Source organism: Lachancea lanzarotensis, scaffold LALA0S02 (assembly GCF_000938715.1).
Source record: "Lachancea lanzarotensis genome assembly LALA0, scaffold LALA0S02, whole genome shotgun sequence".
Classification (NCBI taxonomy): Eukaryota; Fungi; Ascomycota; class Saccharomycetes; order Saccharomycetales; family Saccharomycetaceae; genus Lachancea; species Lachancea lanzarotensis.
Window position 1 is genome coordinate 209,352 of NW_019212880.1, and position 26,545 is coordinate 235,896.

The 26,545-nt window shown below is 45.8% G+C and overlaps 11 protein-coding genes across 11 annotated transcripts; 3 read left to right on the top strand and 8 right to left on the bottom strand.

Annotated features, from left to right (window-relative positions):
• Positions 1 to 27: 27 nt before the first annotated feature.
• Positions 28 to 2,949, bottom strand: NAM7 (LALA0S02e02498g1_1; the record flags this gene model as incomplete). The annotated part of the gene is made up of 1 exon (XM_022773644.1): positions 28 to 2,949. The coding sequence occupies one exon, from the start codon at positions 2,947 to 2,949 to the stop codon at positions 28 to 30; it is 2,922 nt and encodes a 973-aa protein (XP_022627149.1).
• Positions 2,950 to 3,550: 601 nt separating this feature from the next.
• Positions 3,551 to 4,411, bottom strand: LALA0_S02e02520g (LALA0S02e02520g1_1; the record flags this gene model as incomplete). The annotated part of the gene is made up of 1 exon (XM_022773645.1): positions 3,551 to 4,411. The coding sequence occupies one exon, from the start codon at positions 4,409 to 4,411 to the stop codon at positions 3,551 to 3,553; it is 861 nt and encodes a 286-aa protein (XP_022627150.1).
• A 590-nt stretch (positions 4,412 to 5,001) lies between these two features.
• On the bottom strand, positions 5,002 to 6,036 carry YJU3 (LALA0S02e02542g1_1; the record flags this gene model as incomplete). The annotated part of the gene is made up of 1 exon (XM_022773646.1): positions 5,002 to 6,036. The coding sequence occupies one exon, from the start codon at positions 6,034 to 6,036 to the stop codon at positions 5,002 to 5,004; it is 1,035 nt and encodes a 344-aa protein (XP_022627151.1).
• Positions 6,037 to 6,323: 287 nt separating this feature from the next.
• Positions 6,324 to 7,115, bottom strand: YJU2 (LALA0S02e02564g1_1; the record flags this gene model as incomplete). The annotated part of the gene is made up of 1 exon (XM_022773647.1): positions 6,324 to 7,115. The coding sequence occupies one exon, from the start codon at positions 7,113 to 7,115 to the stop codon at positions 6,324 to 6,326; it is 792 nt and encodes a 263-aa protein (XP_022627152.1).
• Positions 7,116 to 7,571: 456 nt separating this feature from the next.
• Positions 7,572 to 10,070, bottom strand: LALA0_S02e02586g (LALA0S02e02586g1_1; the record flags this gene model as incomplete). Its single annotated transcript, XM_022773648.1, has 1 exon — positions 7,572 to 10,070. The coding sequence occupies one exon, from the start codon at positions 10,068 to 10,070 to the stop codon at positions 7,572 to 7,574; it is 2,499 nt and encodes an 832-aa protein (XP_022627153.1).
• Positions 10,071 to 11,092: 1,022 nt separating this feature from the next.
• On the bottom strand, positions 11,093 to 12,355 carry CWP1 (LALA0S02e02608g1_1; the record flags this gene model as incomplete). The annotated part of the gene is made up of 1 exon (XM_022773649.1): positions 11,093 to 12,355. The coding sequence occupies one exon, from the start codon at positions 12,353 to 12,355 to the stop codon at positions 11,093 to 11,095; it is 1,263 nt and encodes a 420-aa protein (XP_022627154.1).
• Positions 12,356 to 12,848: 493 nt separating this feature from the next.
• MTC2 (LALA0S02e02630g1_1) lies at positions 12,849 to 13,706 on the bottom strand (the record flags this gene model as incomplete). Its single annotated transcript, XM_022773650.1, has 1 exon — positions 12,849 to 13,706. The coding sequence occupies one exon, from the start codon at positions 13,704 to 13,706 to the stop codon at positions 12,849 to 12,851; it is 858 nt and encodes a 285-aa protein (XP_022627155.1).
• A 1,023-nt stretch (positions 13,707 to 14,729) lies between these two features.
• UTP11 (LALA0S02e02652g1_1) lies at positions 14,730 to 15,500 on the top strand (the record flags this gene model as incomplete). The annotated part of the gene is made up of 1 exon (XM_022773651.1): positions 14,730 to 15,500. One exon carries the CDS (start codon positions 14,730 to 14,732, stop codon positions 15,498 to 15,500), a length of 771 nt encoding a protein of 256 aa, XP_022627156.1.
• A 721-nt stretch (positions 15,501 to 16,221) lies between these two features.
• Positions 16,222 to 17,388, top strand: ADH3 (LALA0S02e02674g1_1; the record flags this gene model as incomplete). The annotated part of the gene is made up of 1 exon (XM_022773652.1): positions 16,222 to 17,388. The coding sequence occupies one exon, from the start codon at positions 16,222 to 16,224 to the stop codon at positions 17,386 to 17,388; it is 1,167 nt and encodes a 388-aa protein (XP_022627157.1).
• A 232-nt stretch (positions 17,389 to 17,620) lies between these two features.
• On the bottom strand, positions 17,621 to 21,280 carry HSL1 (LALA0S02e02696g1_1; the record flags this gene model as incomplete). Its single annotated transcript, XM_022773653.1, has 1 exon — positions 17,621 to 21,280. One exon carries the CDS (start codon positions 21,278 to 21,280, stop codon positions 17,621 to 17,623), a length of 3,660 nt encoding a protein of 1,219 aa, XP_022627158.1.
• A 1,761-nt stretch (positions 21,281 to 23,041) lies between these two features.
• Positions 23,042 to 24,592, top strand: APE1 (LALA0S02e02718g1_1; the record flags this gene model as incomplete). Its single annotated transcript, XM_022773655.1, has 1 exon — positions 23,042 to 24,592. One exon carries the CDS (start codon positions 23,042 to 23,044, stop codon positions 24,590 to 24,592), a length of 1,551 nt encoding a protein of 516 aa, XP_022627159.1.
• Positions 24,593 to 26,545: the final 1,953 nt, after the last annotated feature.

The window sequence follows — 26,545 nt, forward strand, 5'->3', positions numbered from 1 at the left end:
AACAATCCAGAATCGCAATTGGAAATCTTAAACTCGTAGGTTTTTCATGCCCTCTAACGCATCAACTTTATCACCGTTCGTGACTGCGTTCTCGTATCTTGAAGCGTCTTCATTATATCTCTGTAGCCCATGGCCTGGTGCCAAATCAATATTTCTTCCGTCGAACGCATGGGGGTCGGGTACATGCTGGTTATGTGTTGTTTGTGGAAAAGATGAGTAATTTTGGAAAAAAGAATTCAACTGATTGTTGGTAGCCCCATCGAACTCATCAGCGCCACCGTACGACATCAAACTTTGCGTATCGAAGTCATCGAAATTGACCTTACCAAAGTCTGCAGTGTGGTTCAAGTTTGTTCTATCAAAGTTCGGTTTGCGAGCCATTCTTGCATTCGGAGACCTTGTCAATTGGACGGTGCAGAGTTGCAAATTGTCAAGAGCGCCTTCGACCAAACAACCCTTTTGTCTGAAATACACCAAAAGATGACTCCATAAACTATTCCTTGAGAGAGATCTTGGATTTCCTAATATGACCAAACCATACTTAGCACGGGTCAAGGCGACGTTCAAACGGCGTGGATCGCTTAAAAACCCAATTGCTTGTTGTTCGTTAGCACGTACGCACGACAAAATAATGTAATCCTTCTCACGCCCTTGAAAAGCATCCACTGAAGCTACTTCAACGTTCATATACAGATCCTTGTCCAACGAGCCGCTCATTTGCATGTATTGAACAATGTAGGCTCTCTGACCTTCATATGGAGTGATGACACCAATTTGATCGGGTTTCACCCCATCTCTGAAAAGCTTGGTGATGACACGCTCACAATTCATAGCCTCAATTCTGTTAAGGTACGATGTACCGTTACCGGAGATTTCCTCTCTACCGTAGTTAGACCAAAACATCATCGGAAGATCATGAATTGGCCATGGAAAGGTGCTACTTTCAACAGTACGTTGTTCGATCGTAACCCCGTTTTGCAAGCTTCCTTCATAAAACATATTGCTAGGAAACTCACTTAAGTGAGGATTCATACGATATTGGACTTCCAGACGAATTGGAACGTGGCCCAAAGAAATGAGCCTTTCGAAAAGCGATTGCTTGAGGCCCGCGTCAGCGGCCTTTCTATCCAGAATGACAGGCCCCAATTGTTGATGGTCACCCACAAGGATGACTTGTTTGGCACCCTTAACAATTGGTATCAAGCACTCAGGCTCTGAAGCTTGGGTGCTTTCATCAATCAATACAGTTCTAAATTTGGCTTCTAATCTTTTGTCACCAGCACCAACGCAGGTACAACAAACAACGTCTGCCTTTTTCAGAATTTCAAGTTCGGACTTCCTCACTTGCTTCACAAATTTTTTAGTATCTGCAGAAGATAGCTCCCCTACATCATCCTTCAGCTTTAATAATTTCTTCAGTTCACCTTTGGCAGATCTCGAGACCAAGTTGTGGAGTCCCAAGTTCGACACAGAACTCTCAACGTCTTCTCTGCTCTTGGCAGTAAGACGCACAACTTTCAAACCCAGATCGCGAAGTTTGGCAGCAAGGTGGTCCACTGCTACATTGGAAGGTGCACAGACAAGAATTCGTTCCTTGTGCAGTTTGGATAAATGATAGACAATTGTAGCAGAAGTCACAGTTTTACCTGTACCAGGTGGGCCCTGAATCAAAGATAAAGGACGCTGTAACACATGACGGATTGCATTCGACTGAGAAACGTTCAATTGTGTGAAATGAGGTATGGAAAAGTGATCGGGCATGTCAACGTCAAATTCCAGATCGGGAACGTCTTGTCCAAGAATCTTATAATAAAGGAAACCCGAAACAGATTTTTTGACCACTGCAAACTTCTTCATTGCTTCTTGCATCCTGTCGTAGGAAGTTCCCTTCCATACGAATTCCGCAGTGAAACCGGTATTGAGATGAGTTGGTGGCAGGTTTTTATTGGGTTTCAACTCAAGCATCAATTGATCATGAAAGCTATTCGGTAGGCGCACTATGTAACCACGCCCTTCCCACTCAGCGTGCTGGACACCTGAGTATCTTAAAATCATCTCATCCCCGACCGCCACTTTCAAGCCGTTAGACTCGAAAGTCGACAACGCGAACGATGCTAAGTGCCGATTATTCAAAGCTAGAGTCCAGGACACGGAGATATGTTCGAGAGCCTGAGACTCTTTCAAATGCTTGTCATAGTCGGCTTCGATTTTCACAAGTGGCGCAAAAGATCTTTGATACTGGTATGCATCTGCGTATCTCATAAGAACGTGAGGCACTTCTTCCCTGTCATCCGGAGTGTCTATGTCGTTTATGGTGGCATCCTTATTGGAACGCCATTTGGCCTCTAGCTTAGAAATCTGACTGGGTGATATCATTCTTGCGCGCAATAATTCCTCATCCGTCGGTTCTTCGGCGACCCAAGACAAAAATTGACGGTTTTCTATTAGGGATTGCCACTGATCCGTGTCCCAGCTCACAGTCTTGTTTTGAGCACACGGTAAGCGGCACAACATGACTACCACGGCTTCGCTTTTGGCGGACACAAACCCCAGCACAAACACGTTTTTACAGCCGCAATTATAGCACTCTAGTACTGTATCACCCAGATCCGATTCTGGATGCAAAGAGACACTGTTGTGGTGCGAGAGTACGAAGTGGTTGATGATGTGCGAGGTTGAGGTTCCGTTTTTAGAATTACAGAACCATTTATTGCAGATGTTGCATTTCACCACCGATCGCGGCGAATCCAGATTGCAGTAAGCACACGCATACGGGGACACTGGTGCCTCCAACGTTTCCCCCAATTCTTCAGCCTCTTGAACGTTGGACATTTCCAGTGCTTCTTCTAAAGCCTTTTCTTCTTCTTCTTCGTCTTGGGAAGCGTAGTAGCTGTTGTCTTCAGCGGCTGCGGCCGACACATGGCAGTCATGTGTGGTCTCAGACGTCATTACGAAATGGCTCTAAAAACTTTAGTCTTATCGGAATGGGACACTCTATCTTTAGCGGCTCTGTATCGTCCTACGCAAACCTAAGTTCACGAAAAATGGGCCAAATTTGATATAAAAAAACCCTGAACTTTGCTCTTTAGGTACTACAGATCATGAATGAAACTCACGCGATAGAGCCAGCTTCTTTCCACGTTCTTTTAGACTGAAAAGAGGTCAATTCTTCCAACTTTTGTTGTCCAGAGATGATTAGAGACGAGATGAGATGATGACATTGATATAATTTATTATGGACTTCATAGTGAATAATTTTTGAAAAATTTCAAGAGCCTTGAGAGAATAGTGATCGGAAATATATTTGGGACACCGTCAGAATTGAAAAAAATGATAAAGCTAAAAGTAAGGCGTTCGATGCTCGAAGGTGTCAGGTTTAATTTGGTTTGGTAAGTTGAAACGCCTTTTGTAGGAAAGAGAGAAGAAATGAACAATATGCTGAAGTTTGAATTTATGCTTTGTTGATGGGTATGCGTGGGGAGAAAGAAAAGAACCGTTGGAGTATTAGTGATGCTTTTTGGGGTATGTGTTTGGCACGGCTTTTCGACTCTCAGGAGGACATGGAATTCATCAACGACAATTCGATCGACGAAACGCGAGATCTGCGCTTCGTGAGTGGTATAATCGAGGGAGGTGGTTGTATTGTGTCGTTTTGAACGGTTCTGGGCGACAGAGTTGTTGTTGGAGCTGGCGATTCCATACCAGATGCAGGGGGGGACGACAACGGGTTGCAAGTGAGTGGAGGAGGGTTCTTCTTGAAGAAACATTCGGCGGCGGAGTCGAGCTCGCAGCTCACGAACCGTTCCAGACAGTAAAGATGGGCTGGAATGGCAGAGGATCCGCTAAATGAGGACCGGGACCGGGACCGAGAGGCCACTCCGGGTTCCGTGGGGGACCCTACGAATTGCGCCGCTGCATTCTCAGCTGAGTTGTCGGGCAGCGATTGTCGCGAAGCCTGACGTGATAGTTGCGACATGAAGCTGTTCGTACGAGAGCATCTCAGGACTGGCTCATCGACAGAGTCCTGAGTGGTGCCTCCACCGGTTTTCCAGCGCCGCAGTTTAAGACATTTCGAACACACGTTTGGGTTCTGAGAACCCAAACGTGGCGATTTATACTGCTGGCTTTCCACTCCCTCGGTCACCGGGTCCAGCAACTCTTCGTCTTCCCATTTTGGCGATCCATACCGTTCGTCAGCAGCATATTCTTGCAACTCGCCGTCACCGTCTTTTTCTTCGTCTAGATCCTCCCACGAGTCCATGCACGGATCTTGCACGAACCGCTCAAAGATATCTAGCTCGTCCTCGCAGTTGCAGACCATGTCTTGACTTCCCAAATCTCTGCTGTAAGGCATCAGTTTTTCATGATTTTTGGACCTCTGAAATTGCGCTTTTAAATCCGCTGAATCCATTCTTTTTTTCGCGATGTGGCTCCAAATTCAGAGCGTTGTAACGATTCGATACACTAAAAATTCAACTTGGTGGTCTTTCACCAATCTTTTGGATCGTATCTTGTATGGGCTCATTGCACATCAATTTGAGGGTTCGAATCATTATATAAAAATCAAGTGAGATTATCAAGAAATCACTGAGTACGATCGATATGTGGGTCACTCGGATTTAAGAACAATCGAAAGCCGAGATCACGTGAGAGATGTAGAAAGGCTCCTTCTCGAGAAATTGAAGCAAACATTCGATGGGAAAGAGATGGGATCAGGGTTCAGATGATGTTTGCAGTAGTGGTGTTGAGTCATGATGCACCTTGATGCGCATCTGGAGTGTAAGGATACGCTAGAATGGAATTGAAATGCCGGAATAGTGCAATGTGATGTCTGGTAAGTTTTTAACAAACCCAGGCTTCGCGTTAGCTTTGGGTTCCCATTGAGTTTGCTGCAAAAACAACTGGGCAAATTGGACTAGCAAGAGAAGCGAAAATGGTCATTTTTGAGGGGCGTTTCTGTTTTGTTTTTTTTTTTCTTTTTGGGCCACTTGCCCCAGATGTCTACAGATCTTGGTCTTGTGTAGAATGCTTGAAAACCCACTTTTGTAATGTAGCAAACATATCCTGGAAAATCGAATCTGTCTCTAGACAGAGCGAATGGCGGGCATCAGGCACGAGAATCAATTGTTTGTCCTGCGCCGTGCACAGATCGTAGAATTTTTGAGAGCCAGCCGGATCGTTGATTTTGTCGGCTTGGCCATGGAAAATTAGCACAGGCGTTTGAAACTTGGCCACGTACTGTTTGTCGCGCGATAGTTTTTTTCCACGCTCCAGAAAATCGTAAATCTGCCGCAGCGAGCCATACAGTGGGACCGTCAACGGATCCCGACTCAAAAACTCACGGTACTGGCGATCTGAAGTCGTGGCATCCAGGTCGAGCCCCGTATCGATGCGAAACCGGGGCAAAAGTAGGGCCAATAACGGCGAAAGGACGCTCACAATGGTGGAGGGTGCTGAATGCGGATGCAGGGTGACTAAAGGTCCCGTACAGATGATCCCGGCGATTTGGTCCCTATAAGTCCCATTGCAGCCGTAGTTGAGCACAATTCCACCACCCATTGAGTGACCAAACAAAAACAAAGGGGTCCGTTCAGACTTGTCCTTGACATTCCACTCGATAAAATGGTCCAGATCCTTGAACGTGTGTGCTTCGTCCGTCAAACCTCTTAATGCCTTCCCCGCTGTTGAACCAGACCCTCTCTGGTCGAATATGAAAGATTCGATCCCCGCCTGATGGAACTTGTCCATTAGACGACTGTACAATACTGCGTGCTCATCAAACCCATGTACTATCAGCACCCGTGCTTTTGGTACCGCAATTGTACCGTTGTTACCGTCTTTAGATGATGTGGAGACAGGGAACGTTGCATACATGAAATCTGCACCGTCGAAACGGTGTTTGTGCGTGTTGAAATCGATGCTGGTGCATTCATAGGGAAATGGAATAGGGTCTAGTTTAGGACCTGAACTGAAAAACATTCTCAGTAATGGACTGCTATGATGTATTCTATCCAATTGTGTTGTTTCGATGCTCATCTTAAGTGTGGACCCAAACTCTCTACAGTTGATTACAATACCCAAACGGTTGACATCACGTGACACGAACAATGACACTTAACGAGAATCACCGGAGTTTGACCAGTCGCTGTTGTGATGATGATTCTATCGTTCGAAACCTTGTAGGCTTTTTTTAGCTTGTGGGAGCATCATGTGTCAAATTCAGAGCTTTTATAATCACCTTTCCTAGTCCGTCAGTTGGTGATCAACGACAGATTGTGGGGGAAAGAAAAATGATCTTTAACAAAATTTGCGCGTTCTTCTCTTCAAGCTCGTTTTTTCTTCTTAATCACCACACCTAACGGGTTACCCTTGAGTTTCTTTTTCAATTGGATTTTTTGCGGGACAGTGGTAGTCGTTACGGGACGAACAGTGCTTATCTCAACAGTTCCGGAAGGTTGTAAAGCGGTGCGGAAAGCATCCTCAGCGGTTTTCTCATCGTCGATCAATTTTTCTCTTGCGACGTTTTCTGATAGCCCATGTAGTTGCTCTGCGCGCTTCATGCGCGCTGCGTTAGCTCTTCGCAGATTTTCGAGTTTCTCGTAATCTTCCTGTTCTTGCTGCATTTTCACAAGCCGCTTCTCAACCTGTTCCATCTTGCTCTCGGATGGTTCGTTGTTGGCAGCATCTTTCTCCAGTTGGTGCTGTTTTTCCAGTCGTTCAAGCGCTTCTTCTACCGTTTCAGTTTTGGTGCCAGCTTCTTCTGCAACGTAGTTTTTCACTCCCCCAATCTCCATCACATAGTCCCCACTCTTGGGATCCGTGCGGAAAGAAATCATATTGTTGCACCGTGGACATTTAATGCTAAGTCTGTACTGTTTTATGGTTTCCAAATACCTTTCTGGTAACAGTTCTTTTTTACCATTGAACTTTCGACTGCGTGGTATAAACTCTGAGCATTTGAGACATCGCATGCTGAACGGTGTCATTAGTCGAATAGTTGTAGAGTCCTTATGCATAGTCTTTAACTTCTTGGATATTTTGCGAGCCGCCTCTTCTGCCTTCAAAGGATCGAAATTAGGAGGGTAGTACTTGTTGATCGCCTTTCTTTCCGACATTGTAATATTTGAATCTCTGATAACTAGCAGGCGGTCCCGGCACTTGAAATAACTTGATCAGATACTCAGTTGGTTGGTTACTTGCTATGTCTAACGATCTCGAAATACGTTAGCATACACTATTGGGCATCTCATTTTTTGTTCGATGAGCAGTAGTACAAGATGATAGATTATTGGAACACGATAAATAGTTTGAATCCCACTATGCATGGTCGAAGAGGTATGAAATCGCAAGGTTTAACATAACTTGTAAACAGGAGCACTCTGGAAACTGTCGGCGAGGGCAGCTTCAAGATTTTATAAAATATGATTGGTTAGCGTTGAACAACTTTTTTTTTTTTGAAGAACTGATTTTGTAGAGCAGTCAGAGGAAGCAAGCTGGAAAGCTGCAACTACAGCGATGACACAGTCATCGGAAAGCGTTTTATTTTGAGCAGAGATTTATTTTTGACTCTCTCACAATAGCATGGCCGCGAAGAATAGAATACCTGCACCTAGGCCGCTGGATTTAATCTGAGCTGCTCCATTGTTTGATGTGGACTGTGACGAGGATTGGGAAGAGCTACTCGAGCTGCTAGCCGTGCTGCTAGCCGTGCTTGACGTTGCTGAAGGACTTGAGGATGATTGAGTGCTGCTTACTGAAGCAGAAGAGGAAATGGAACCGCTTGATGAGGGCCCGGAGGAAGTGACAGTGGAGCTGCTTACTGCACTAGATGGAAACGAGGAAGAGAGGACTGTTGAGGAGCTTCCGCTAGCAGATACTGATGTTGATGAACCTGGTACAGATGAACTCTGCGAACTGACTGAAACTGTGTTACTAGTCACTGAAGATGCCACAGAGCTGGAAATAGTGTTACTGGTTGCCGAGCTTAGTGACGAACTTGCACCAGATGAGCTCTGTGAGCTGACTGAAACTGTGTTACTAGTCACTGAAGGTGCCACAGAGCTGGAAACAGTGTTACTGGTTGCCGAGCTTGGTGACGAACTTGCAACAGATGAACTCTGCGAACTGACAGAAACTGTGTTGCTGGTCACTGAAGGTGCCACAGAGCTGGAGGCACTGATTGAGCTAATTGATTCACTCGACGAACCTAGACTCACCGAAGAAACGAAACTTGAGGAGCTTATAGGCGTGCTCGATAGCGTTGTCGTACCTTTTGAGCTTGACACAACGGAGGAGCTCGTAACGGAGCTAGAGGTCAAGCTTGAGGTAGCTGCACTAGAGCTAGACCCAGAAGACTCGAAAGAAGAAGATGAAAGCGTTGATGAAATGGAGCTTGGCGTGGCACTTGAAGATACCGAAGGACTTGAGCTTGTTAAACCGCTTGATGATGCAGTAATACTGATACTGGAGGAAACAGAGCTAGAGGCAACCGAAGACGTTCCACTCAACGTACTGCTTATTGGCGTAGAGGAGCTAAAACCTGGAATGGAAGAGGAAGAGATTGGAGCGAGGCTAGAGGAACTGACAGTTGTTCCTGAGCTGGAAACTCCACTGGATGAACTTGGAACGACGGACGACACCGAAGACAACGATAAGCTACCAGAGGAGACTGAGCTCGTCATAGCACTCGAAGGGTTCTCAGAACTAGAAGTTTGCGATGCGCTGCTAGCACTTGATATCGTAGCAGAACTTAGGGCAGAGGAAGATGGTGATAGCGAAGAAGAGCTTCCTGTCACCACACTAGACATTGAAGAACTGGTAATAACCTGGCTTGAAGACCCAGAAGGAGAAGAGCTTGTAATTAAACTCGAAGGAATAGAAATGGAAAAGGATGATGACAAGCTTGGCGTGGTTTGACTTGAGAGTGACGAACTCTTCGTCACAACACTAGACGACGAAATGCTTGAGATTAAACTCGAAGGAATGGAGAATTTTGAAGATGAAAGAGTAATAGTGACACTCGATGGAAAAACTGATGATGAGCTTTCGATCGAACTGGATGGAACCGTTGGCGTTGACGAAGATGAAAAAGGTGAAGTGGCACTCGACAAGCTAGGCGTTGACGAGTTGGTTATCGAACTAGACGAGACGCTCTGAGTTGAGCTGCTGAATGAGCTTGAGGAGATCGAAGATGGAAAGCCGGTCAATGAAGTACCAGAAGGTACACTGCTTGCATTTGGACTGCTAACAGTCGATGAAGGTAAAGAACTGATTGGCAGAGAAGGACTGAAACTCGATGGGAAACTCGATGAGAAATTCGATGAGATGGAAGATGGAAGGACAGAAGATGGAAGGACAGAGGATGGAAGAACAGAAGATGGCGTTATAGTGATAACGCTCGACGAGCTCACATTAGTACTGGAAGACGAGGTACTTAAAGGGAAGGATCTGGTACTTCCAGAAGTCACCGGAATGGAGCTAGCGCCAGTAGTACTTACCGATGAGGAACCTTCTTCGCAGGTTGTCAACGTGGTGGTAGTAGTGTTGTGAGCCGTGGTGGTCACTGTCACAGTGGTGTTGCGGTACCTGGTGCAATCAGGACTGGTTGTAGTCACAGAAGGTTCAAAATCCGGCACAGTGGATCCGTTTGGAAGAACGGCTCTGATAAGCACGTCGAGGTCATCGGGAGATTTCATTGTAGTCGAGAACCGGTAACCACGATTCGTAAGCTCGCCGGTGAAACCGATCGATCCATCATACCCTAAATATCCAGAAGTGAGAGCGAAACCCTGGGACCCGCCGTTAATATCAGCTGTTTCCGAAAGTGCGCCTTGGCGATCTAAGACAGCATAGGTGCCATCCGAAAACCTGAGTTTCCCGTCATCGGTAACTACACCTGATAGCCCAACAATTGTGCCGCCTAGATAGAGCTTACCTTCTTCAGCAAAAACAGACGCATATTGCAAAGGAGAGCCTGAGCGGATCACTAACAATCCGAAGGAGTCGGAGTCGGCTTTCGCCAATTTCGCTAGAATAGCAACGCTAGAGACCAGCAACGAAGAGAACTTCATTTTGGTTCAGGTCGCTGATAGACTGTTGAGATTGAGCTAAGAACGTAGATGTATTTAGATATACTATATATCTTACAGATGAGGCGTCGCGATCAAACGAAGCAGCGCTGTAGCTATGAAATAGAGTTTTGCAATGAACATAGTCATGAAACTAAATTGTGAGAATGTGCCGCCCTTTATATAGTCTTATTTGAGGGCACAAAAACGCAATATTTGGATGTGACACAAAACCAATTATGCGCTCAAAACAAAAGTATTACGAACGTCTGGAAGCAAAGCTGGAGATGGCAGCTGGAAGGTTCTAAGGTAAATAAAATGCCTGATTTTATGGCCTCTGTTACTAGCAGTTGGAATACTCGAAAGTTTGCTGGACCCTTTCCTTGGGCGGCTATTTCATATCTAGGTCACGTGACTGAAATTAACGCCAAGCTACATCACAGCACTAGAAATGGTTATTCAGGTGCGTAAATCAAATAGCGGCTTCGATATTCTGTAAAGGGTCGATCTTGCAGATAGCTAGTATAGTATCTGTCAGCTTTCCTCTTATGTACATTCGAAGATTATTGTTGCCTATGGTCCGCTACGTGCTGATATGTCTGCCTGAATCACGTGACGCACTGGATTCATTGTAAGTGTCAACATGAGTATTCACTCCGTCATCATCGAGCCCCGGCTCGACTTTTGGAAGCGCTCAGTCTTGGCGATCTTCAGTATTCTGTCGAAATTCTTCCTTCTGCTTCGAAGACTGTTTTTGAACTTGGCATATTACTATTAGAGACTATTTACCACGATACTCGCGCCATGATTGTAAATAGCGAGTGAATTAATGTACTATTCAAACGTTGGCATGTACATAACGCCTTCTGTGACCTCTACTTTGCTCGTCGCTTAACTTCAGAGCCAACTCAAAGCTTCTCAGATGTAATGCATACATAAATTATTAGTTCAAATGAGTAAGCCGAGCGGATGAGAAAGATCAGCGTTCTCGAAACATATGTGTTTTATTTGGAAGAGAATCCTCTTTACAATAGAGCAACGGCCACAGCAGCAAAAGCGGCACCAAAACCAACCAGTTCATGGGAAGCACCGTTCACAGATTGGGTTTGGATAGTGACGGACGAGGCCTGTTGAACCTGGCCGTCAGAAATTTGAGAAATTGCAGATGCGGTTGATTTTGCGGTGCCGCTTGAGACAGAAGCAGCCTGAACTTGACCGTCAGAGATTTGAGATATGGCAGAGGCCGTAGACTTGGCAACAGAGCTAGAAGCTGGGGCGCGGGTTGTGGCCTGGATTTGGCCATCAGAAATCTGTGAGATTGGGGCCACAGTGGAGGTTGTCTTCAGAGCAGTTGATCCTGTAGAGGCTTGGATTTGGCCATCAGAGATCTGGGAGATTGGTGCCACGGTCGAGGAGTTTTTCGAAGCAGCAGAACTTTTAGGGGCCTGAATCTGACCGTCAGAGATCTGAGAGATTGGGGCCACATTTGAAGAGGTCTTTGGAGCCGCAGAACCTGTAGATGCTTGAATTTGACCGTCAGAGATCTGGGAGACGGGTGCCAAGTTGGAAGAGGTCTTGGTGGGAGCAGATGCTTGAATTTGGCCGTCAGAGATCTGGGAGATTGGGGCCACGTTTGAAGAGGTCTTCGGAGCCGCAGAACCTGTCGAGGCCTGGATCTGTCCGTCAGAAATCTGGGAGACGGGTGCCACGTTCGAGGAGGTCTTTGGAGTCGCAGAGCCTGTTGAGACCTGGATTTGGCCGTCAGAGATCTGGGAAATGGCAGCAGCGGTGGTAGAAGCTCCAGTAGAGCTGGAAGAAGACGAAGAGCCCTTAGAGGAGAAATCCGGCACGGAAGAGCCGGGGTTAGAGAAAGATGTGGCTTTCACAGCAACCGGTGTGTCGTTCGAGCCCGCGTCCTTGGTCGAAACCACGTATGTAGAGCCCGAAGAGATCGCAGTAAAGCCCTCCTTGCCGTTGAAAGCAAGGTAGCCGTCGGAGATCGAAAACCCAGTAGCGGCGTCTGCTTCAGAGCCTTCTACAAGCGATCCATCGGAGCTCACCTTGGCAAATGTGTTGTCTGAGAGCTTCAACTTTCCGTCGTCAGTGACCACTCCATCAAGAGCTGAAGATGAGCTACCAAAGTACAACTTCGAGTCCTGAGCGTAAACAGACGCAAATTGCAAAGGAGTTCCTGATCTGAGCACCAAGAAACCGAATTTTTCAGAATCGGCAAACACCATCTTGGCACAAGCCAAAAACGCTGCGATTGTCACCGAAGAGAATTTCATTTTTTTTCTTGATTCAACGTTGAGAGAAACTGTCGAGCCAGTAAGACCTGGTGTAATGTGACAATTGATGAGTTTAGAGCTTCTGAAGCCTCACTCAACATAATGAACTGGACCCTACTCTCCTCCATTTATATTTCTTCTTGGCATCTTCAAACACCGGCCGTTGTGGAATTGGGTCTTTTTTTAGAAACTTCCCAATGTGCACCTAATTAATGTCAGGGACCCCATTATGACGTATTTTCCATATTGTTCTTCCTCCGGAACGAAAGGTCACCGCGTAGTAATCGCCATTGGTCAACCGAGGTGCCAAGCGTAAAAATAGTAGGACACATGAGAAAACAAGACCACACGATGGGAGACAGCCGCAGGTCCGCTCTGGAAGCTTTACCGCCAAGAAACCCATTGTAATGAACTTGAAGAGCTCAAATTAGAAGCTCACAATACTGGACAGCTGGATGGAGGTCTAAACGAGTGGTAAGAAGCGGGTGTGAAGCTAAATGGGTGGGACTATTATTCGTAAAACGTCCCTGAGAACCATGTGTTGAAAGTACAATGGGTAATGAGACTCCTGAGACCTCTCAAGAGAGAAATTCTGCAATTTGGTCAGCACCTGGCTGATCAAATCCGGGTCTGAGCCAAACTGGAGGGAAATTTCATGGCGGGGATCTTGGATGAGCTCGAGGTGAAACGGGAAATACCAGTGGGCAGCCAGCTTGACGAGTTCAGGAACGACAAATGTGCGTTCTTGGGCCAAAGCCAGCGTCTGGCACAACTCGAGCATGTCACGCAGCGCATTGGCGTTGCAGCCACCACCAGAGGCCTGTTTGGCAAACCTGTGGACCCTCAAATGCACTATGATATCGAGGACATAACGTCTGATGGACGGATGTACGTGGATCCGGCCAAGTGCGGACATCAATTGCGGGAGTTCCTCGTGGGCCAGCTCTACCAGATCTTGGGGCCGTGCGTCTTGGCAAGCAAACCAAAACTGGCGCTTTAAATAAGCTGTCATGTGGGCGTAGGGCACAAACTCGGGCGACACAGTGGCAATTGCCGTGAAAAACGGCGTTTGTCGCGTCCGCATCTTTTGTAGAAACCGGGCCAGTTTGTCCTGTTGGATGTTGAGCGTTTTGTCAACGTTTGGAAGGACCAGCACGGTTCCCGTTTCTGGCTTATCCTTGATATCTATGCAGTCGTAGTCGTCCCAAAGACAATACGGCAGTCTTAGACGCTGCAGATATTCGATCAAAACGCTGGGATCTGAAGTGTAGCACACCAGATTCTTCCGGAACGCTAACGCTGCAGGAAGGGCAGCTCCCATAGGCGGGAGAACAGGTTGTGAAGAGTCCATGAAAAGTGGGACTAGGGAAAGTGGGCTTTTAACACTGGACGGTTGAATGAAACCCCCGAATGAGTCCAGTGCGAGTCGTTGGTGACTGCAAATGTGGTATTCTTTGTCAAAAGTAGTGGATTTTTTCGAGATCAAAGGCTCATCATCATCTCATCCTGTAGTGGCCTATGGAACTTGGAAGCCTGGTCATATGCGACGACAGCCAAATGACAACCTTAAAGCTACTTCAACAGATGACAGCGGGTAGGATCCGTTCACCAAGCCTGGAGGTGATTTTACTTTTTCCAGCACACTTCAATCGCGCTTTCAGTTTGGATGGAACCTTTTTCTGGCCATTTTGGTAGGTTTTTTAAGAAATTGGAATTGACAGCTTGGTGCGTTGCCCGAACTGCGTTACCCAAATAATTGTCATTGACCCTTGAGCAAGAAGGCACAGCTGGCTCGCAGTATCGGTATTTGTGAATCATATCTAGAGTATTGAAAATCCTGATTCACTTGTTCCAGCGCAGTGAGCGGTGCCCTTTGAGTACAGAGGGCCAATAAATAACAGAAAAGCACACCAGAGTTTTGAGACACTTTAAAACGTGCTGGAATGGAACTTATCGCGCATTGGGAGTGCTAGATGCCGCGGGAAGGTCTTCTATTGGCATCCAGCGACATAAAAGGTAGTCTACATTGGTACAATGACGAGAATGACGGGATTTTAAGTTTTTTCACAACTTCGACTTGGAAACAAAGAGAAAGTAACGCATTGAATAGAGAAGAGTAGTTCTCACTCACCAATTGGCCTGTAGCTGGTACAGATCCTGGTGTTTAGCCTTTGGAGATCATCATTCACGTGACGCCATAATGGATTGACAATTCAAAAATTTTCCAATATAACAAACTGGAAAGAACGCATCTCATCTCATCTCATCTCATCGCATCGCGTAGAATCACACTGTACCGCACCTTTTCAAGCACAATAAGCATCAAAAAAGCTGGAAGTGTTGCTATAATCGCTCCCACACATATCCACCCACAATGGCAAAGCTAGTGCACAACATACAAAAAAAACAGCATCGGGAGCGTTCCCAGGAAGCCGGCCGCTCCAGACTGGGGTTTTTGGAAAAACATAAAGACTATGTCAAGAGAGCGCAAAATTTCCATCAAAAAGAAGCAACGTTGAAGATTTTGCGTGAAAAAGCACAGCAAAGAAACCCAGACGAATACTACCATGGCATGCACTCACGTAGCGTGGACGCCCGTGGGCTGCTAAAACAATCGAGACACGCACGCGATGAGGACCCCAGCTTGTCTACCGCACAGGTAAAGCTGCTGAAAACACAGGACGCAAACTACGTACGTACCCTACGGCAAAACGAGCGCCAAGTGCTCGAGAAACAGGCGCGCGAGACGATGTTCAAGTCTAAGGGCGCCCACACGGTTTTTGTGGACGACCGTGATGCATTGCAATCGTTTGATGCTGCGCAGCACTTCCAAACTACTCCCGAGATGTTGGGACGTCGTGAAAACCGGCTCACACGTGACCAGCTTGCAGATCAAGGTCTCAAAATGGGTCAATCTATCGCACAGTCCAAGTCCTCTTCTGGTCTGGACGTGGACACGCTGCATCGTAAACGGCTCAAGAAACTACGACAGATACAGCAACATCAAGAACGTGAGCGCCAACTATCGGGCGTATTGCAGCGTATGGACACCCAACGCGAAGGTATGAAAAAGGGCGATAAGAAAAAAATTCAGGATGCAGAGGGGAAGATCACTTTCAAGTGGAAGAAGCAGCGGAAACGTTGAACTGACCCAATAACTCAAAAACCAAACGAGCTGAGCCGTACCAGACGATCCTTTCCATTCACCTTGTTCGATTACATAAGGCAGTCACGCTTGCTGACCCGGCGCTTGCATGTCACGTTGAGTAAAAAAAGGAGTCACACCCCTCACCCTCTCTCGCTTCTTACATCCATTTTGGGAAAACGACTAGGCCTACATACTCGGAAGAATCCGGAGCCAAAGGGTCATCTCTGACGAACTTCCACAGGAAAATTCCAAAAATTCACCCTCTTGCTGTTCTCACACCACGGTGCTCGGGCTGATCGAAAAACTTTGAACGACGGTCACAAGGTGGTCTGACCTGAGATATATCAAGAAAGTTTAAGCACCTTTATCTTCAAACCTGTCTCATCATGATATAAAGAGTGCTGCACACATAATAGCATCAAGTTTATAGAGTACAGGACCAAAAAAAGTGTCAAGAAGAAACGAAACCCTTTTCGGTGTAATAAAGCGTTATTTTACAGACTTTCGTATCCATTGTCTGTCTCTCGAGTTATCTGTGCAACGATTAAAGGAAAGAACCTGCTGCAACCTTGCTGGTGTTTTTTCTCGTCGTACCGACACTGGCTACTAACCTTCAGTTTATTATTGAAGGATATTAATCAGGTCATTTATCCGAACACCCAGACACCAACTCCCGGAGTTAGGAACACCGGTTTCCACAAGCAACCGAGCCGGAAATATGCAGCGCATCATGCACAGATATGCAGGGTCTGCATCTATACAGGCGACGTTGGGAGCTAAAAGAAGTCTTGGCGCTAGAGCGCAATTGGGCAGGTACTGGGGGACTCTACGCTTTGCTTCGACCATCCCTAAAACCCAGAAAGGTGTGATATTCTACGAAAATGGAGGTGAGCTTCATTACAAGGACCTTCCAGTGCCCACACCCAAACCTAACGAGATTCTAATTAACGTCAAATACTCTGGTGTGTGTCACACTGATTTGCACGCGTGGAAGGGCGACTGGGATCTCCCAGTCAAATTACCATTGGTAGGCGGCCATGAAGGTGCAGGTGTGGTTGTGGCTAAGGGCGAAAATGTCACGAATTTCGAAATAGGCGATCTGGCAGGCATCAAGTGGCTCAATGGCTCGTGTATGTCGTGTGAGTTGTGTGAACAGGGCCATGAACCAAATTGTGAGCATGCGGATTTGTCCGGGTACACACACGACGGTTCGTTTCAACAGTACGCTACTGCGGATGCGGTGCAAGCGGCCAACTTACCTAAGGGCATCAATCTCGCGGAAGTGGCTCCTATTCTGTGCGCTGGTGTCACTGTATACAAAGCACTCAAGACTGCAGAATTGAGTCCTGGGCAATGGGTTGCCATTTCGGGGGCCGCCGGTGGCCTTGGATCCCTGGCAGTCCAATACGCAAAAGCCATGGGCTTGAGAGTGCTAGGAATCGATGGGGGAGACGACAAAAAGGAGCTATTCCACAGTGTGGGAGGCGAAGTTTTCATCGATTTCCGTAAAAGTAAAGATCTGGTTGCGGACATTCAGGAAGCCACCAAAGGTGGCCCACACGGTGTTATTAACGTCTCTGTGTCTGAAGCCGCCATTTCTTTGTCTGCACAATATGTTAGACCTTGCGGGACTGTTGTGCTGGTCGGATTACCTGCAGGCGCATTCGTCAAATCAGACGTTTTCTCTCACGTCGTTAAGTCAATCTCTATCAAGGGTTCCTACGTCGGGAATCGTGCTGATACGCGTGAAGCTATAGATTTTTTCACTCGCGGCTTGGTCAAGTCTCCAATCAAGATTATCGGCCTGTCAGAATTGCCCAAGGTTTACGGCTTGATGGCAGAGGGCAAGATCTTGGGCAGATACGTAGTTGACACCTCGAAATAGAGGAACATGCCTAATGGTACTCGCTTGTGTTTGATACATATACACGACAAGCGATGAATTGCACGAGAAATGATGATACGACGAAGTTGCAGTAGCCCGTACTATTCTTGGCGGAGACAAAAATCCATATGATATATCCGCTGTGTATTGTGTTATAGTACATATAAGGATTTACATCCAATGCTATTAAAACGTCCCATCTGCTGTTAATCTTTGTTTTGTGTTGGTATTGTTACGTGCGTTCTGCTAGCCTGAGAACCTTGGAAATATCACTATTGAACTTCTCGAAGATGACTTGATCCTGCTGACCTTTCTTTTTGATGTTGATTTTGGCGCCAGCTTGTGTTCCCTCAACGCGAATTTTAAAGCGAAATTGTCCGCGCTGAAACTGGCAGCTATAATCGGCACGACTGGTACCTTTCCGCTTGTCAAGACGTTTCAATGTGTAATCAATGGAGTTCTTTGCGAACTCTTTAAGCATGACAAGCTGAACTTCCTCGAACGAAAGCGTCGTTGATTGATCTCTTACAAGCTCCTCTTTGTTTGGATGCTGAAGAGTCAATGAGCGGAAAAGCTTGCTAAACCACGTTTGCTTTGCAGGAGGTGGGGGAGCAGGACGCAAAGGCTTTTTAAAATCTTGAGGTTCCCCTGGAATACTTTCTATCACCGGATCAAGCTCACTGGTCTTTGATGTAATGGGAGCGCTAGCGGTCGAAGCAGGTGCACGTAAAGGTTCGCCATGCTTATTACCTCCTTGCGCCTTCAAAGGAGAAGATTTAAACACGTTACCAGCTTCATCGTCAAATAACATAGTAACTCTCTTTTTAGAGGCCGGTTCCTTCTCCAAAACCGCATCATTGAGACTACCAGAAGCATCTCTGGGTAGCTCGTTAGGTTGGCGATTTTTATCTAAGCCAGCATGTTCTTCACCGTTGAAATCTCCGTTGAAAGCACCGTCATCCTCGCCGTCAAGATCCTTAAACATTGACATAACACTTTGAGATATTGATTCCCTGGATTTCTGGTAAGAGAATCTCTTCTGTTGCGCCATTAGTCCCTTCTGCGGCGACAACTTGAATTTTGAAATTATCTCCTCCGTGGTTTCCCTTGGTAGTTTTGCCGAAGAGGTCATATTGTTGGTGTAAAGCGAAACTCTTACATCTGTGCTAGGTGCCAAAACGCTTGTTGCGTTGAGGGTGTCAATAGAAGTGGCCTTTCTGTGCACATGCGGTTGGGAATCCAAACCTGATGAGCTCGTTGCAACAGACGTTGAATCACAAGTGGCATCCTCGAATATATTAATCTCGTCCTCTTCAACTAGGTCCCCTTGATGCAAAATAGGTCTCTCGCGATTTTTGTTGTTTTCCAGGGTACGCTCGTTAGAAATACGGAAGGCCTGGGCCTTAAAAGTGTCCACAGGTATATCCATTGCAAAGGACATATCTGAAAGAATGTCAGAGCGACCATCGATATTGCTAGCCTTGCTTAATTTGCGTAATACGCTCTGTCCAGAAAGGCTTGCAGCTGCTGCAGAACTTTTGCAGGAAGGTTTTGCTGAGACATTGACGTTATCCGGTTTCATTGAACCTTGTAAAGGATGATGAAGCACAGAGTCAGTTGCCGCTGAATCATTTATTTCTGGCAGAAACTGCTTGAGGTTTTTGAGCGTCGCGGAGCTGCTGAAGGTAGTAGACGGCGACGTTGCTGAAACTCTTGGATTCTCTGCAACTTTCGGCAATCGCTGTTGACCAGCTAAAAGACGGTTTTGATCTTGCTGTGGCCTTAATGTTGTAGATTGAGCTAATGCAAGAGAAGTGTCATCGGGTGGTGCTCCAATAGAGAGACCTGTGTGATCAGTTCCATTACTGGTCATATTAGGTAACTGTACGGATTTCGATAGATCCAGCTCAGCATGCTGCCAGTTTCCACTGTTTCTCAAATTCTTCAAATCGCTCTTAGATTTTAGACGTGCACGGATGTTGTATTTGTTAAGTAACATCTCAATCGAGTTAGGTTGTGACACATTTCTACGTGGATCCAGTGAAAATTCGTTAGTAGGCTGACCAGATGGAGCAGACGTTATTCTGAGGTTGCGACTGGAAGGCGTAAGTTTCAGTTTAGAGATTGTGGGTGAAGAAGCTTTCTTTTCGTCCTGCGATAAGTTTTTGTCATGTTCATCCGATTTGTTCCTATCATCCTCAATAGAGGCCTGGCTAGAGTCATCCAGGGCATTACTCAGTGTGTCACTGGTTTCCTCTTCCTGGATAGTCCCATTTGTTTTGTTACCAAACAAGATTTCCTCACATAGTGTTTCGAATTCCGACTGAAGAGGTAAAGCGGGAACTTCATTGTCATGCAGATAATCTTTCAAGTTCACCGATTTTTTAGAAATTGAATTCAGCGAGTACAACGACTGTTTAGAAGGGAGAGCTGGCGCGGCAATCTTACCCGAACTGTTTTTCAAAGACTTGCGAGATGCTGAATTTGGGATCCGATCAAGAGATCTTTTTGACGATGAACCATGCAAAGACTTTTTGGAGGCTGAGGTGCTCACTTTTTTCTTCGACGCGGACTTGAAAACACGAGATGAGGAAGCAACATGTGCCTTTCGTGGCGATGTCTGTGATTTGATAGAAGGAACACTAAATTGAGATTTCTGCATTATTTTTGGCGCACTGATTGCGGGTGCCTCATTATTTTGGTTCAATTGCCTTTGCTGATACGCCATGAGAAGGGCGTAAAAAGTTTTCTCCTCATTGGGTGTTGGGTCCATCAGTCTTTTCAAAATCAGCGATTTTGGAGCGCTATGCCAAAGGATCTGCAAATTTTGCAAAATTGTGGGATCCACGTCTTTTTCGCTGTTCAGGGCGATGACTTGTGGTAGAGGACGATCCAAGATGTGAAGATCTGAGCTTGACTTCGTACGCTTGTTGCTGTATTTAGCAAGCAAAGGATGGAAAAGAATTTCGTTGATGGTAAGTCTCTTTGCGGGATCTACCACCAAGATTTTCGATAGTAAGTCTTTGGCCTCACTCGATATGGATTGCGGCATTTGAAATTTACCGGACTGAACCTTGAGCAGTAACCTCTTGATGTTGTCGTCGTTGAAAGGCAAATGTCCGGTCAATAGTGCAAACAGAATAATCCCACACGACCACACGTCACTGGGACCGCCATTGTAGGCTTTCCCGATCACAATTTCCGGCGAAGCGTAGTGCGGCGATCCGCACGACGTCTCTAAAAGCTTGTTGGAGGTTTGTAAAGCCGCCATCCCAAAATCTGCGATTTTGATGCGTTTGTTTTTCTTGTCAAGCAGAAGGTTTTCGGGTTTCAGATCGCGATGTGCGATGTTGAAGCCGTGGCAATAGGCTGTACCCTCTACAATTTGTCTGAAGTAGTGAATTGCCTCTTTTTCTGGCAGTCTTCCACGCGAAACCAAAAAATCAAACAGTTCGCCTCCATCCACATATTCTAGAACCAGAAACAGCTCAAACTTGTTTTCCCATACTTCGAACAGTCCCATCACGTTAGGGTGTGAAATGAGTTTCATAATGATGATTTCACGCTCGATTCCGTATGGCGATGCCCCACCACCGTTTTGTCTGGCTGCTCTAGTCTTGGGTACAATCTTAACAGCAGCTAGTCTTCCGGTGTCTGTGTTTTTTGCCAGTCGCACCCGACCGCTGGAACCCTTTCCAAGTGTCTTCCCGAGCTTCCATGGTCCAATTGTATCTCTGGAACGCCGTTTTGAGGATTGTGTTGTCGTGTTTGTTGTGCTTGCAGAGATCTGCGAAAGCCGTTTTGTCGCATCTGTCACCGAATGAACCACTCGATCAATGTGCACTGTTGGAGCAGTTGCCGCTGCCATTGCTGCCTGCTGTGCCATTGACATTGGCTGTGTGGGTGTCAGTTTGAAGTAGGATCTAAGATGAGTACAGGTGTAGATGGAGTGAATGTTGTTGTTTTGTTGATGAGAATATCCAAAACGCGAATTTTACCAGTACTCGAGTACTCCGACCACGAGTACTGGATTTAGAAAAGTCACGTGGCTCATGAAAGTTTCAGAGCTTAAAGGACAAGAACGCCAAGTTTAAGAGGTTCATAGAGCCTTTATTGAGTTGATTTTAGGTTGGAATTTATGGAGTGGACTGAATATATTCTGGATCTCTTGGATACAACAAGAATTGGTACGCGGATTTTTCAATTGTTTTTGGAAAAAATATGACTTTCGGGATTTGAACCAAGGACAAACATTTTCGCGGTTTTGGTTGGCACTGGTGACTAGAGAGAGAGAGAGAGAGAGATGGGATGGGAACGGTGGTTCTGGTGGAGGAGTGAGTTCGTGGAATATTGACTTGACTAGGTTTGTAACGGGTTTGTGGTGAAAAGTAGTGGCCAGTCGAGGTAGGGAAGGTTTGTAACAAATGTTTGGACAATGGTGCGGTTTGAAGGAACTAGGGAGATACAAAACGTACCACAGTAGTAGAAAAAGAGAAGCTTTGGAGTGTGACTATCGCTGTTTTGAGAAAACGAATAACTAGAGGTATTGTCAGGATTTTTGGAAAGTCCAAGAGTCACGTGACCGACGACAGCGACAGAATTGGCTAAAAACAAGTATCCTAAGAGCAAGATAACGAAGTGATACCCCCAACCTGGTGGAATAGCACCCGAAAAGATCAGATTTGCTTTGTTCGAGCTCGTCCACCGAGATATTGATGGTGCCATACCGTACACGTTGCCGGTCATCATCTAGAGCCAGGATCGGGTTCACCTTTAATGCCCGATCAAAATTACGCGGAAGTGGATGGTGAAGGAGTCCAGTAATTTGACAGCAGAAAGATACGTTTTTTAGCTTCAAAAACTACTAATATTCAACTTGAGCTCAAAGAAAGACAATACTATGATTATTGTACCAAGACTTCATCACAGGCTCAGCTGGGGTCCTACAACGCCGCTGTGAATATGCTGGCACTAAGCCCAAACAACAGCAATAATAAACGCGAATTTAAACCGTCAAGAGGTGGTTTTCATCACAAATTTAATACCTGACCGAAAGCTAAGAATGGTTAATAACTATAAAGTCAGAATTCCATACAATAGCTAAGTAACATCGGGTGATGATGTATACATTCCTAAAAGATCGTGTAACTAAAGTTCAATACCGGCAGCAACCCATTTTTTAACAAAAGAGTGCCCTTAATGTCTTCGCATTTCTTTCCAATCACCAGGACCCCATTCCCCTTTCCTGTTTCTCAAAACTTTCTTATAGGCTTTAGATGACTCTCAGCCTTCATAATCCTCTTTAACTAGTAAGTTGTACGACTCACGACTCACGCAGTCCAAAACATAACGTCTTAAAACATCTTGCTTGTACTTCTCTGAATACTGTGGCATCTACCTTGCTTTCCCATGGAATTTTATGAACGTCTATATCTTAAAGTGTAATCAACTCCGTTCGTTAAAAGACCTAACAATCTCCGAGAAGGCTGGTACAATAACATTCCGTTCGTTCCTAGTAAGGGGTATTTCGAACGGGCTTCGCTTACAATTTCAACCTATATAAGGTTACGGAATCGTACGTGGTATTACTGTTTATAATCAGCCCTAGTTACTTAAGAACCATTAACAAATACCAGCCATCAACAAAACAAAGATGTCCGATGCTACTCAGGAAGCATTGGCACAACTGAAACAAACTCTAGAGTTTCTAACGCTACAGCAACAAGTCAATTCTACGTCTGGTAATGCGCTAAAGGTACAATCCACAAGCTCAAGACAGTCAACAATCTCAAAAAACGACAAGGACAACTACTTCAAAAAGACTAGTCAAGACTATATCGATTTCACATATGAAAGTCCAACTATCTACCATGTTGTAGACTTTTTTTCCAAGAAACTAGACGACGCTGGGTTCACTTACTTGAGCGAAAAGTCTGCATGGGGTGAAGTGAAACCCGGTAAGTACTATACAATCAGAAATGGCACTAACTTGGCAGCGTTCATTCTTGGTGAAAACTGGAAATACGAATCTGGTGTAGGCGCCATTGGTGCTCACATCGACGCCCTCACGGTCAAATTGAAACCGGCTTCCCAGAAGGACGATGTTGAAGGGTTTCAACTGCTGGGTGTAGCGCCCTACGGCGGAACTTTGAGCACTCTTTGGTTCGACAGAGACTTGGGAATAGGTGGTAGAGTGCTTGTCAAGGACGAGTCATCTGGTAAAATCGAAGCCCGCTTGATCAATTCTAGTCCCCAGCCTATCGCCAAGATTCCCTCATTGGCTCCACATTTTGGTGAACCTGCAAATGGTCCTTTTGATAAAGAAGACCAAGCGGTGCCCGTGATTGGTTATACATCATCAGATGACAGCGACGAGGACGAAGACCATGAGGATGAGTCTAAGTCACCCCTTTACGGAAAGCATCCTATCGGTCTTCTTAGATACATTGCTGATTTGGCCAATGTCAAGGTAAGCCAACTTGTTCAATTGGATCTTGACTTGTTTGATGTCCAGAAGGGAACCCTAGGCGGCTTGAAGAATGAGCTACTGTTCGCACCACGCATTGATGACCGCATTTGCAGTTTTGCTGCTCTTCAGTCGTTGATCGATTTTTCCAAAGAGGGCTCCATCCCTTCAGAAACATTGAACGTTGTGACGCTGTACGACAACGAAGAAGTGGGTTCTCTATCCAGACAAGGTGCTAAAGGTGGACTTCTAGAGAGTGTGGTGCAAAGAGTGGCCGCCAGTTTACACGGAAACGACCCTTCGATTTTGCGTACAACTTTTGCCAATTCAATCATCTTGTCTGCCGATGTGAACCATATGTTCAACCCTAATTTCAAGTCTGTGTATTTGGAGCATCACAGACCCAAGCCTAATGTCGGTGTAACTCTTTCGCTGGACTCGAATGTGCACATGTCGACTGATGTGGTTGGTGTCGCATTCACCGAGGAATTGGCCAAACTGAACGGTGACAGGGTTCAATATTTCCAGATCAAGAACAACTCCAGGTCAGGAGGGACTATCGGGCCATCAATTGCCTCCCAGACGGGTGCTAGAACTATTGATTTGGGAATTGCCCAGCTGTCGATGCACAGTATAAGAGCAGCTACTGGTTCTAAAGATATTGGGCTGGCTATTAAATTCTTTAAAGGGTTTTTCACCAATTGGAGAACCGTTTACGACACCTTTGGTGACCTCTGATGAGAGGTGAAGTGTGGCGATATTAGAAGAAGATTTCGTACTCACATAAAAAAAAAGACATGAAAAGTTAGTATTTGAAGTGAATTGATGTCAGCGAGACTTTTACAAATTATGGTTGGAAAATGTGCGAATAGAACGAAAATCCAGGGAAATGATTGAAAGAATGCTTTCGAGCTACATTTTTTGCGAGGTTCTGTCTCTCGAATTGTCTTTACACGAAGAAACGCTGATAACTTGGGTGAATACTGAGAGTCAGGATACTCAATATCTCCAGGTTTTGACAGGGCGGATGAAGAGCCTTTGATCATCGGATTGTGAGATTGTAGGAGTTTCGATAACTTGGATCCTGTCCGTGTTACATGACGGGTGTACCAAAACTTCTGTTCAGTATGTTAGCACATTTTTCGCTACTCGGTGGCAATGGTCTCTAGAAGAAAAGTCTATAGTTAGTGTCAAGTGCTGATGGTCTTAGGATCAGCGCTTCTAGTGCTTCCCGTACCTTTGTAAAATGTAAGCATCGGGGACGAATCGCGAAAGTCAGCTTTAGTGGACGAGGCTCGTGAATTGATATTCGAGGGCACTGGTTCAGGAAGCAATGCAAGGGACGCTAGACGTCCTGTTAGGAAACTGAGCTTGGAGACAAGTCCAACGGTTTTCTAGGCTACCATGACGATCCACGCGATTGACTATTGGTGAAGTCGAGAGTCGAAGCTCGTAAAACACGATGAAATTCGTGGCCGGATTCACCGGCCTAAGCTCACTCTACAGGTGGTGTCAGCGGGTAGCGTGTCTCTTGCTGATAAACGAGTTCTTTAACACTTAATTCAAAGCACAACTCTGAATACTAATGCGCGCACTTTGATCTGTCAAGGGACAGCTGGTAAAGTCCACATGAGCTTCAATTACAGACTACCAACCCAGGAATCGGGATAGAGTGGACTGCGGAGGATTGAAAATGAAAATTTGGATGGGTACATGGGACAGGGCTGTCCGATAAGAAAGCTTCTTTTGCGAGTTCGTGTTCCAAGGTATGTAGGACGATGTTTTTCGAGTTAACAATGGATTTTCAAGATGATAATTTACCCAATGGAAGACAGTTTTACGCTTTACTTTACAAGCACTTTAAGGAATGCTTTGAACTTCCAAATTACATTGTTTCCGATGCGAATTAGCAGATAAGGGAAGAACACAAATTGAAAAATTTGGTCAGGGTCCAGCGAGGCGGAGGGGATTGTGGTCAGCTAAGCATCGAATATGCCAAGTCATATCTTGATTAAAAAAACTCCGACAATGCTGTGACGCAGGAGGTTCATGTCCTGAAAAGACGGAAGAGAAAGCTCAAGCATATCAGCCGGGCATAATACGATATGTCAGATTTCTTACGAGTCGAAAACGGTTTCCATGACATGGTACAAACCTGCAGCTTATCACTTTGCTAAGTGGCGACAGAGACTAGATGTATCTACCTGTGGCTACCCCATCACTCTGCCAAGCAGCGACAAAGAGGTAGACGTGTCTGCCCAGCCCTCGTGTGTCCACCAATCCATTGTGTCTCTTTCACCTCATACCGTCGCGATGTCCTGTCTACAAGCCGTGTACTCGAGTACTTCCTCGAAGATTCAAGTCTTCCTCTACTGAACAACCGCAGGAAAGAAGGAAACATTATACTAGCTCAAGGTTTCCGGCTAACCTACGAACCCTATTCGAAAACCACAAACTCTGCTCGACATCACAATACCGTTCACACGGCACTGTTCTACACGCTTTTCCCGCACACCGTTCTTACAATGCACACACACACACACACACTATAAATAAATTTTCAACTGATTTCAACTCGGCACGCAGTAGTCCCTGCACAAGGGCCTAAAAATAGACACCAAAATTCGCCATGCCATGATTAAAATCTCAGGGTTCTTGACACGGCCTGCCAGTCGGTCCTCGCTCATGACA